At 38.7% G+C, this 13260-nt stretch overlaps 1 protein-coding gene across 1 annotated transcript in view; it reads right to left on the bottom strand.

The window, feature by feature from the left end:
- Positions 1 to 707: 707 nt before the first annotated feature.
- Positions 708 to 13260, bottom strand: part of LOC134205156 (neuropeptide F-like) — an 83300-nt gene continuing 70747 nt past the window's right edge. The window contains exons 3-5 of the mRNA XM_062680133.1: positions 2163 to 2282; positions 1402 to 1456; positions 708 to 1266 (exon numbers count right to left, since the gene is read on the bottom strand). Coding sequence (XP_062536117.1) covers positions 1234 to 1266; positions 1402 to 1456; positions 2163 to 2282 — 208 coding nt within the window. The 3' untranslated portion in view covers positions 708 to 1233. The remainder of the gene's footprint in view (positions 1267 to 1401; positions 1457 to 2162; positions 2283 to 13260) is intronic.

The raw sequence follows: 13260 nt of genomic DNA, 5'->3' as shown, positions 1-13260 counted from the left end.
TGTTAACGGTGTGAAGTTGCATTTGTTTAACAACTGTTAGACAACGATGCTCTAAATCAGCATTACGAATGCAACGATGTATTGCTGATGCTTTATTTCAACATGTCAACGTGAAGAACCATTAACTCGGTCTTATAAGCGCCATTTTCCACTTTAAGTAACTGAGCCTGCCAAATATATGAACTGGATAGAAAAAGGAAAAGTGATACATATCCTATATGGCTGGTACAGATGGATGTCGCTACATTGAGGAGGCGAATGATCCGCGGATTGCTTCATCTGCTCGTAGAACTATCCATCGTTCACGGCTCAAAAATCGAACACTTGTGGGGGGCTGGGCACGTAGCCAGAATGTTGAACAGAAACATAATGAAAATAGTTTTCGATAGCGATCCGACGGGCACAAAAAGGGAAGACGCAGCGAGCAAAGTGGAACGAACAGGTGGAATACGTTTTGTGGACCCTGCGTGGCTGGGGATGTGTAGTCATGGATCGAGCGGATGTAGAAATCTATGTTGTATAAATAATAATAACTTTAACAGCGAACTAGAAAAGATAGAGAAACACACAAGATCGGAGTTTTACATCCATTTTACAGCTCAATGATATGTATATTGAGCAATAATTAAAAATGATTACACGAATATTTCCATTATAAAAATCTAACACAATTAAATATTTCGGATTAAATAAAACAGCACAGTTGGTATTGGTTTGTTCTTTTAGAGAACTTTATTTTTGCTCAACGGTCAGAACATCATAACTGCGCCAGATACCACGCAGTGAATCTTGACATTTATTCTAATGCTGAAACAGTTCTTGTATAATATACGCTTATATATGTACATGTGATTCGTTTGTTGAAAACAATCGTAGCAGTAATTTTAACTATTTGAAATCAGATCCTCTTTTGAAATACTTTAATGCCTGATTATTTAAACATACCTTACAAAGAAAGATTATGTAGCAGAATATTGTATGTTTCAAATAATCTTATTCCTCATAGTCCAATTATAACAACCGATGATTGTTATTTGCAGTATTTTATTCTGATGTGTTTTTTTGCCCCATGTATCAATTATTTTGATATTAATCTTTATTGAAATTGATCATGGCTTATTGTGCTGATCGTGAGATAAATGATGGCGTTATCCGACGCTATCGTGATGGCCAGGCTAGATATGATAGCTCCTGATTGTCGTCTCATTCATAGTTTAATTTATGTTGTTTTGTTCATCTTGTAAATGCTGAATCCTGCCAATCATCCTGTAATAGTTACGCTAGAGAATTATTCAAGAGTTGAAGCAATGAATAGGTACGTGGACTTGTTCACAACGATTTACAGGATGATTGAAATGATAGGATAGAAGGTACGTTCTAACGATTAAGATGAAGATTTACCTCCTGTTCATCTTGACCATAACCAGCTGGATTCATGTAGCCGCGTTTGCCAAACCTGGAAACAAATAGAAGAATCAATTAATTAATCATAAATTATGTACAATGCTTTAAGTAATGTTTATTTAATGTGTGCTTTAACAACTTGTAGAAATTCACGGCTTGGGCACATTTTCGCATTTAAATAGTCTAATAATTACCAAACGCTTTTTGTATCAAACATTGATAAAACTGATCGACTGAATTAGCTCTGATGAGCATTATAAAATATCCTTGGCATTCATTTGTATAATTTTCCGAGAACTTTGTTAGGAAGTTAGATATCAATTATGAGGAATGAGGAACTTGTAGCGCTTAAATGTTCCTGTAACATTTCCCAATAGGACATTGCTGCTAACATGTAATCTTAGGCGTGAGAGGCAAAATGTCATTCAAATGACATTATGTCAAATGACACGTGACATTTTGAAGAGATTTCACTGTCTAGCGTCAGATTTTATATTTAGAGCAATGTACTTTTAGTCAAAAATATAGGACTACTCAAGAGTTTATCAAAAATTGTGAAGAGATTAGGACTTCCTGAAAAAGTTTGGGACAAATTAGTCGAATGAAATGCAGATGACATTTTACAACGCTGCCCATGGAAATAGCAGAAATCTAAATGCTCGAGCCGTAAGATACTCTACATAGTATAATTTTTACGTGTGTGAAATGCGCCAACAAGAATTTTATGGACATTCTTTTTGAGGTCTAAGACCCCTCACCTTGGTCTAGCATCAGATGAATGTGCTCTATCGATTGCTTCTAGGATGAAATATCCAATCATTTTGTCAAGTCCCGAGTGAACGCCATTATAATTTGGGGACAGTTCACTGCGTGCCAACCTACAAGAAGAAATACAAATAGAGTAGATGCTCTTGTGCCACGAGAAGGAGTAAAAAATAATACTAGGGAGGAATTTGTGCTCTTTTTGTAAGTTGGCATGCAGGTTTTAAAATAAAGTGAATAGTTTTCAAGATGATTAGCTTAATAATTTAATAAATGTCGAACTACCGCTACCTTAGGTTAGCTCAGACCTACTGCACAAATAATATTTGGTTGCTACTCTGTGATTGACTTGAACGGTTGAATAAGGTTAGTCAATCATTGTTTTGGGCCAATTTCAATGACAATGGTTTTAGAAATCCATAACAGCACCAGCCATAATATTAGGGGAGACTGAGGAGAATTGATCGCCTTTTCTCATTTCCGATGTATGAATATGTATAAATAAATCAACGCTAATTTCGAACAGACTCTCCAAGAAATATATAATTTAACTTTACTGATGTGTGACAGTCTGTAAATCGATTTTTGATATGCGATTTGACTGCGCAATCTTAGAATTTGGGGAGACTGGATCCCGTTTCTATCTCTTTCTATCTACTCAAGACATATTAAAAAACCCAGATTAATCCACCTACAGTGAGATTTTGACCCTTCCTTAGTTATAAGGAATTTTTTTCCAGTCTCCAGTATTTAAAACGAGATAAAACTACTCAGCTTCCCACGGCGATTTACCGTGAAAGTGACAAAATAATTGCCTACCCAAAGGCGGATGTCATGGATTGAGTGACAACTCAACGAATGATAACGTACTGTACTTCATGCTGCCTATCTATAAGGAGCTCGTCGGATTGAATAACTATTGTGACATGGTTAGTAACAATCGTAACGCTGGTTGCATTAGGATGTTAACGATCATTCAGTAATTTGCGTTCGATCATTTAGTAGTTCGTCAATAACACATTCCAGAAGCTGAATTTCAAAATATGTTGTATGGTGGACTTCTAGTGCGAAGGTTTTACTACAACTCTGCCTAGTGGTTCGTTGTTTGAATTCCACTAGTAACGGAGTTATAGCTATAGTTTCAGTAACTTAGACTAAATAATAACAAAATTCCAATCATTTAGTTTGAGTTACTGCAACTAGCGCTCTAACTTCGTTATTAGTTGAATTCTAATAACGAACCATTAGGCAAAGTTGCAGAAAAACTTTCGCACTAGAAGTCCACCATACAACATATTTTGAAATTCAGCTTCTGGAATGTGTTATTGACAAACTACTAAATGATCGAACGCAAATTACTGAATGATCGTAAACATCCTTGGTTGCATATATTGCACTCGTAATTCACAGAGACCTCGATATTAATTAATCCAGAACTAACTAAATCAGTCATTGATCTGAGCGAAACTCAATAGCGTTCAATAATAACATATATTTCGCCCTATGGATGCTTAATTTGGTAAAAATAAACTTGTTCAATACCTTAAAAATGAGCTAGATTTTTATGGTAGTAAATTTCAGAATTTGCACACATACGCACACATACATGCATACAATTGGTCTATTAGTGTATCAAAACATGCTCACATTTGCTATCTAGCTTCCACTGAAGAAATTTTTGAAATCCCTTTCAATTTTTTCGTTTTTGCTTTTCTGAGAAGATTTTTTTGTACATGCTTCTATATGTTCTCAATTAAAATCATTTGTTTCTTTGAAACAAATAAGAAAAATAGGCATAATTCCATATCATATCATTTGTTATAATTATATTTTCAATATCAAAGTGAATTTGTTTCAAATACCATACATTTTATTTAATAATTCACGAGATTTCTTGATAGATTAATACGTAACACATCTGCGTAACGCATACAAAGTGAAATTATAGACACTTCCGAAGGAAGGGTCAAAAAGACAGGAACACCGTCTTCTACCAGAGGTTGTACAGACTGAACACTTAACACCTAGACAACGGACAGGACATGTAACACCCAGTGGACCGGTGAAGAATTTTTCGTTTCCTCCTTATACCGGGCGGGAATCGAACCCACACTCCATAGCCCATGCATCTAGACGATCAGAGGCGCATCCACGTTTCAAATCGTGGGTAGGACAAATAAGAAAAATGACTTTTTATTGATTTCCACGACAAATATTGCTTTTTCAATTAACATGATTGTACATTGTATATTGCTTATTTGTTCAAAACGATGGTCAATGAATGATAAGGAGAGAAAAATTATTTCGACTATCTTTGCTACAAGAGAGATTGTATTGTACAGAAAATCGCCTTGGAAAGCGACTGAATATTTCATTTAACATAGCTACTTCAAGACATTAAGACGAAAACCATGTTCCACTGAAATGTTAAAAAATAATGCGCGTACTCAATGTGCTTCGTTTGATAGGCGAAAGCATATTCCATCACGTACGTAGACTGGGGTCGTTTTATACGCGAGTTTTTTTAACAAGTTTTTTTAAGCGAGTTTTCAAAAAGATCGTAGAAACAGCTAAAAATTGATTTTGGAATCACGCTTATTTCGATAGAAACGACGCGTTCTACAATTGTACGACCCATCAAGCACTAATTATTTAACGTCACTGTCTCGCGTCTAGAGAATAAATAACCCACATATTGCTCGCTCAGTGGCTGCTACACAATCACTGAAATTTGGTTAGAAAACTGCTCATGAAATAACAAAGGAATAGCTCTGCGAACACCTTAAAAAAAGCGTTCATGAATTTGTGAAATAACAAGTTCACGGTTTCGGGAACAACAGTCACATTTTCCGGAATGTTCTGGAAAACGTGACTGGTGTTCCTGAATTAAATCACATTGTGATTGCATTTTTGATGGTTCACGAATTCAAGAACGTTTTTTTGCGTGAAGTTATGTAAGTTATGTAGAAATTTTTGGCTATCTCAGTCTTGAAAACCATTAAACGATTAGCGTTTTACTCTGCCCGACGTTTCGGCCGTTGGATGTGGCCTTTTTCAAGGGAAAAATTGGTCAATCGTTTTCGAAAAATTGGTCATCGTTTTGGCTTTTCTACGGTGGTTTTGTTCTACAATTTGATATTTTATCAACGGTCGCAGTGCTCGACATAACAACGACTGTTGTGAAAATATTTTTAAAATTATATTTTCCAAACAGTCGTTGTTATGTCGAGCACTGTGACCATTGATAAAATATCAAATTGTAAAACAAAACCACCGTAGAAAAGCCAAAACGATGATCATACGACACCCAGAACAACATGTAAATTAGGACGAAAACGATTGATCAATTTTTCCCTTGAAAAAGGCCACATCTAATGGCCGAAACGTCGGGCAGAGTAAAACGCTAATCGTTCAATGGTTTTTAAGACTGAGATAGCCAAAATTCCTACATAAAAACTATCTCCAGACGTTTCCAATACCATACCAAGTTATGTAAGTTAGCCTTTACTCTAGAATTATGTTTCTAAATTTATTGTTGTAAACATTGTTTTAATATTTTTTGCGCATAAAATTAAATAAAAAACGATCAATGGGTAATGTTTTCAACATAACCGCGAGTAGACGTAGGACTTGTATAAACGTAACATATTTACATTTAAATTCTAACTTTTGGATCTGTGGAGTTTGATTATAGTATTGATATTGGAAACGACAACTTCCATGCTGTGTAGAATTATTAGCAATTTGTTTATTCAAAACTTCTGGAAATAAAACTAATAATCAAATACATAATTAGAATTGCTTTGTTTTTAACTATTAAGCCCTTATTTACTCAAGCAAATGTAGGGCATTTATAGATTTCTTATTGATGATAGTATTTGAAGTTTGAAAGTTCTATTTATAAAATTTTCAGACTTGGGCAAAATGTGCTATTTTAGGGGAACTGTCCCGTTTTCCAAACAAAGAAATACAGCACCAATTTCGTTGCTTCTTTTTGCTAACATGCGTGCTTACTGCTGAAAAAAATCACAACAATAAGAAACAAGTCAAGGAGCAGTAACCCTACTAAAATAGAGGAGGTACTGCTAATACATCAACGAAAAATTATTTAATGTTTTGATTCCAAACTCCGAGTCTACGTTAAGTATACAATTTCTCAGAAAATGAAAAACAAAGAATAAGATAAAGTTTATTTAAATATTCTTCTGGAAAGTGTTTTTTGCGGACTTTTTTAAAACATTTACATGTAATACAGCGAAATTATTTAATCTAAAATGGATTTTAACACTATATTGCTGATTGTGCTTCTTTAATTGTTAAAGCCTTCTGCAAATAAATGAAAGTAATTATTTTATTCAAATTTTTGTTTTCATCAGTGTAGTTGATTTTTTTGTTGGGGAATCAGAACTGTTATAGTAGTATAATAATGTTTCAATGTACGTGTCGTTTAGTACCAAGCACAACTTAATATATGGACAGTCATATGCCATCACTCGTACCCATCCCGGGATCATGTGGATTATGAAACCAATCGCTTTTCGTGGATGAGCAGACCAAATCTCTCTAATTTTATTCTTCTTTATCCACCACCGCTACTCTCGCTGCCTCAGCCATCATCGGCCTCTAACCGTGAACTCCGAGCGATGCGATGGGCGATTGCATCCATAGCAACCGACACCACGGCATCCGACCATTATCAAGCACAGAATGACAAAAAAATGCGCCCACTTCTTTCATGCATTCGCAGACCAACCGGCAGTTCTACCGCTGGTGCATGCTGTCGCTATGTAGGTGAACAGCGAACGAACGAACGAAACAAAAAATGCGCGAGCAAAAAGCACGTCAGTACGCGCTGCTGTCACAAATTGTAATGACTCGCACACGACAGGCTTCTTCTTCTTCTTATTGCCATTACATCCCCATACTGGGACAGACCCGCCTCGCAGCTTACTGTTCATTAAAGCACTTCCACAGTTATTAACTGCGAGGTTTCTTAGCCAGGTTACTATTTTTGCATTCGTATATCAGAGGCTAACACGATGATACTTTTATGCCCAGGGAAGTCGATACAATTTGCAATCCGAACATTGCCTAGACCGGCACCGGGAATTGAACCCAGCCACCCTCAGCATGGTCTTGCTTTGTAGCTGCGCGTCTTACCGCACGGCTAAGGAGGGCCCCACGACAGGCACTGCTTCTTTTATACACAAAGAAAATCTTCCGGTAGACACGAAGGCCCGTGACATACCGTATTCTGATGTCCATGTTAGTAATGCACGGGATTGGTTACATACGAAATTTGTACTGGCTTTGACAAGAATTGAAATTTTCAATAGCTTATCGTTAATAATCTTAAGTTTAAATGAAATAGGCAAAATGGTGGAGAGTGTCCGAGTCGATTGATATATAAATCTTTAAAATCCATCGAAAGATAAAGGCGCTAGTAACGTTCAAAATCTTCCCTTCCAGCGTAACGCTCTCGATTTCCAAAAATCTAAATGACACCCAGTATAGTAAAGAAAGACGTAAGTCCTACGTCAAAACCCAACTTAATTCACCGAGTAGTGATAATGCCTTTCTCACATTTAGCCAAGACACCAATTTTATATGGTGCTAATATGGTTTAATGTACCATTTTCTTCATAACTTTTTAACGCAATAGTCGTTCGTTATAAAATTCAATAGTGATCAACAAGGTTTTGTCCCCTGTCGAATGCAACTTGTTGCGAGAAATTCGGTTAAGAATTACTATATGAAAAGTTGTCTAATGTTTTCCGTAGCTTTTGTGCACACACATACACACACACATACACACATACATACACCCGGTCCAAGGGATCGGAGTCGGCTTCATGGGTCATACCGGTGGTCATGCTCTGTGGTCGAACTCGATCCATTTATCGAACAAGTGGCCGCGCGAAGAACAACATGGTATCGTCGCTTTCGTGGCGTCGGTCAACCGGGCGGGTTCCGAGCCCGAGGACGGAAAGGGGTCCTCGTCAAGGCTGGGGCAGGCGTAGGCACCGCGTCGGCAAGTCCCTCTGTGTGCTGGCAAATAGGCCCTATCGCAGAAAGGTCAATTTGGGGTGCACGCGGCAACATAATTTTTGATACCAGCCGTGCAGAGGGAAGCAGGTGCGAAGTCGACCCTTGCCACCTTCCGAGGACATAGGGCTAGGTAAGGCCACCTGGAAAGCCGGAAACGTGCTGGCACGATACCATGGTGTTCTTCTAAAAAAGCGAGTTACGATGTTCGGTGCTGCAAGGACACGCAGCTAACCTCGAGGGTGCGTTGTGCACTGGCCTCCCTTTGAAGCATTACTTTCTGGTTGTACCCTGAGACTTGTACCGAAGGGACTCTGGGCTTGGCGGCAATGGAAACGGTTTAGCGGGTCGGGGATGTAGTGCTGCCTCCCTCGGTGATCCCTAACCGCGCACTTCCTGGTCAACCCAGGATGTCTGTTGAGCAGATTCCCCCTCCATTGCTTAAGAAGAAAAAAAAACATACATACACAGTACACACGGACAGACAGACATTTGTTCAGCTCATGAAGCTGAGTCGATTGGTATATAACACTTTGGGTCTCCGAGGCAACTATAAAAAAATCGTTTTCGGAATGAAATGATAGCCTTTCGGTACAACTTTGTTGTACGAGAAAGGCAAAACATGTATTTGAACCTTCCCTTGTCCCTTGTCCCTACCACCTCAGAAACTTTTAGAAAATTCTATGGGTCGCAGCGATCCCAGGAAATCGTATGATCGTCAATTGATCCTTTGGGGAGTTCAGAACCCCTAGCGGACCAGATTTCATGCGGGCTTTGTGATGTTTGTGATTTTTTAGATTTGAATAGTACTTTCTATACTAATAATACTTTATTGCAGAGTTGAGCAGCCTATGGCTGCAAGCCTCTTTAATAAAGAATTAAAAAAAAATGTTGTTAGTAACATCAATAATAACACTAATAATACGTTACTGAACTAATAATACGTTAAACTTTCTAATATTATATGATATTTATGGACCCTTAGACATCAGATCTACCACACAATATTGAAACTTAAATAATTTCCTAGATGATATCTTCTAGCGAGAATCATGGGTAGGACAATGCCTTGTCTGTCCCACCCAGGAAAAATCGTGCGTAGGACATGTCCTACTTGTCCTACCCACTCCCGGCGCCACTGTAGACGATTGATGTCGCCACGAAGCCCATATTTTTTCGTATCAAATCTGTTGAATCTACACAAAAATAGCCACACGATAACACGTTTTAAAAAAAAATTCGACAATTTTTTGTATGAGTGACAAATGAGGGATCATGTGTCCCCATATTGACGCAAAAACTTGAATTCCAAATATTCTTAAACTATGATGGAATGTTAAAATTTTGACCAGTACAGATCATTTGGCATATTTATGGCTTTGTGCTGTGGAAAAATTATAGCATTTGATCAATGTTAGGAGAAGTTGTTATAATTTTGCCTGGCCACTAAGGAAATCTTTGGGAGGGTCAACACCGTCCTGCAGAATCAGTCTTTTTTTCTTCTATGGCTCTACGTTAGAACTGGAACTTGGCCAGCTTTTCAATTTAGTATTCTGTTAGCATTTCCTCAGTTATTAATTGAAAGCTTTCTATGCCCGCCATTGCATGAGTATGTATCTTGAGGGTCTGTTCACAATTTACGTAACGCAAAAATCCGAGTTTTTGACCCCCTCCCTCCCCCTCGTAACAAAAAGTAACATTTTTGGTACCCCTCCCTCCCCCATTGTAACGCGTAACTGTGAAAATTTTAAAGACAGATTTTTTTTCCTTTTCTGTAGCATGTGGGTTTTGGTATTTGTTGATCACTGTTGGAATAGGGACAACACATTATGAAAAACAAAGGATATCAATAATGCAGCTAGTAGAAACGAAAATAGAATTTGCGACCCCGACCATTTAAATCGTTTAGCGGAGCTGTTCTGTCGAGAAATACAATATTCGCTTGGTATTTTAACGCATATCAGTCCCGTAATATGCTTGATTTCGATAATAACTAATATACGATAACGATAAACATATAAATTTAAAATTGAACTGGTTGAGCTAAAATGCAATTGCTTAGAATGAAAATCGTGAATAGAAATCGTGAATATTCATCGTGAGACAAAAATGCCTAGAAATTTAGCAACAGTTTTTCAAGCAAAGCTCGCTATCTTTTAAAATTAAAAAAAAAGTAATAACAATACAAAGGTCAGCAATTACTTCAATCAGTGACTAAAAAAAACATTTGAAAAAAAATTATTCGCGTTATGCGTAACATTTGGTAGTACCCACCCCCTCCCCCACCTTTTAGCGTTACGTAATTTGTGAACAGACCCTGAGTTGCAAGTACAATGGATACACTATGCCCAGGGAGTCGAGAATGTTTCCCACCCGAAAACATCCTAGACCGGACCGAGAATTGAACTCGCCATCTCCCGATTGGCAATCCTACGCCTTTGCACGCAAGGCTATTTGAAGACCATCTGCAGAATCAATACGGCTGTCATTTACTCATCACTATGGTTATTTGTCTAGAGGACCTATACTAAAAAAATACGCTAGAACAAAACTGCTTTGGTTCTCCGTAAACCAGGAGGGGGGAGGTATCAGGAGGGCGCTCAGGTATCAGATTGCTAGACTAATGGAGAGGAGGTGGTTTTAACGGGTTACTCCTTGTCGTTACCCTACCTACGCAGGAACAACTCTCCATCCACCACGTGTACACCACTACACCTCTAGTGGTGCACACGTGGTGGATGGAGAGTGTAGAGTTGTTCCAGCGGGTACCACCCGCTGTCGAAGTAGTAGGTGGAACCTCCACAGGCTTCCTTAACGATCTGGCAAATTGTTTCTTCTCCTGGCCATGTTTCCTCTCGGTACGGGTCGCCTGACACCTCGAAATCCGGAATTGGTGAAGCTATCTCTAACCCAGCTTAATGTGCAATACAGATTTGAAATTTTTCACTGTGATAAGTTAGTAGCCCCGAGCAGCATAAGTCAGATAAAAATGGTTACAGCAACTTGTTTATGACTGAATCTGGTCACATATGAGTTGTAGTAACATATGTAAAGCATGCGTGCTGAGAGGCGGTGCCTTAGATTTGTGCGTGTGTTTACCGGCAGGCATGACAGATAGATAACATTCCCCATTGTGATTTGTATGTTAACGGGAAGACTATCGGAGGCTCTTCTTTTTAAAGCAAGGTAAACATCGTTGACTCGATTTAGAATCGTGGGTATGTGAATATTACATTTCATCTTGCCTAATGCATTTTAGGTAGTTAGCTGAGTCATCTGACTCTAAAACAACCGTGTTAGGACAACACCTTTTTAAGGCTAACAATAAATTGACCATATGTCCCCGATTGACACATCCAGAACTATTCTAGGGGTCACACGGCCTTTGACCGCGATGTTCTTTGCGCGTTGCCATCTAAGTAATGAAGCTACTCGCTTGGCACGGCATACTCCTCTCCTTGAAGAGTTCATCATCTTTTTCCAAGAATATGTCAACCGGCATCATCCCGAAAGACAGATACTGCCTTATACGATATGTGCAACATGCGCTGCTACCCTTATGCACTACGGCCGTATACCTTGATCATTTTCTTGATATTTTACTCGGTCTCTAATACTTTTTCCTATACTGGAACGCCATATAAGATTTTGCGACAGTGTAATAAGTCTACGTGGCCGACTGAATCACTGCCGACCTGCTGGACATCATTCGCGATAAGGATTTTATCACTAGCGCGGCCATTTGCATGTTAATCGACGTGGCACGTGAAATTGAGCTTATTATTGATCCTCATACTTGAACGATCTCACGGACAAGACAATCCAGATTGCTACAACCCGCGATGATTGCGTACTACCACGACCTCCATTTTGTGGTGTACTAGCACGCGCCTCTAGAGTTGAAGTTCATTCTAAAGAAGATCGCCAACGATCTCTAGCATTACATCGTCCGCAAAGCCCTCTATTTTTACATCGGGCCGGAGATTTAAACGTATTACTCGGTCGTACACGATATTCCACAGTACCGATCCGAGGATCGATCCCAGCATCAATGTCATACAATAGAACTCTACTTTGCAAAAAATAAAAAACTTTTCCGAATCCTGTGTAGAGAGTCTGAGGCTTTCAGACGGCGAAAGGAGTTAGCAGGCAATGTTAAGTACATGCTTTTACAAAGTGAAATCAATGTAAAGTAGCGAACGACATGCCTGTTCAATCCACAGTCCACGCACACACAACTTCAGTCGTGGCGGCCAGAGTTGCTTCGTCAGTACATACATCTACTTTTTCGGAAAACGAACTGATTGCTTGATTCACAAACACCTAAAAATCACAATTCGACTCAATCGGTTGTAGGTATTCTAATCGATATCAAACGCAATTGATTCATTAATCTATAATCAATTGATTCCTACGAAGTTTATGGCATCCTTAGTGGGGGGTTGCATTATGTCTATCTGTTCGAATTAATCCATATCCTCCCGTATAAACTAGAAACAACTGCTTTTTGCGGCGTCGTTTGCTAATACAAAATTTAAACACATTTTGACATGCTATCAGTGCCCGAGTTCGCTCATAAAGATAAGACCGGCAAAATAGGCCACTCCGAATTCCATTTATACTCTTGCCCATTCGCACCGATTCAAATTCCAGAGCAGCCAACCATGGTGTGAGCCGTTTTGAAATTAACGTCTGTTTGGCCAATGATTCGATAATTGCACATCAATGTTGTGAAGTGTCGCCTGCAAGTTATTTGGTTAATTTGTCCAATGCTTCTATGGAATGCCAATTCCTTTCATAATCATTTATGAATCTATAGATATATAAGCCTTAGTGCTCTCCAGTGGCCTTGCGAGTACAGGAGTAGGGTTGCCGATTTGGAGATGGCGAGTTCGAATCTTTGTCCGGTCTCGGAAGTTTTCGGGTTGGAAACTTTCTCGACACCCTGGGCAGTGTATCCTTTGTACCTGCCACACAAGATACATACTCATGCAATGGTGGACATAAAAAAGCTTTCAATTGATAATGCTAAAAGAAACTAAGTTGAAA

The sequence above is a fragment of the Armigeres subalbatus genome, chromosome 1 (assembly GCF_024139115.2).
Source record: "Armigeres subalbatus isolate Guangzhou_Male chromosome 1, GZ_Asu_2, whole genome shotgun sequence".
In the NCBI taxonomy this organism is placed as follows: Eukaryota; Metazoa; Arthropoda; class Insecta; order Diptera; family Culicidae; genus Armigeres; species Armigeres subalbatus.
This window is presented reverse-complemented; position numbering and strand designations above follow the sequence as displayed.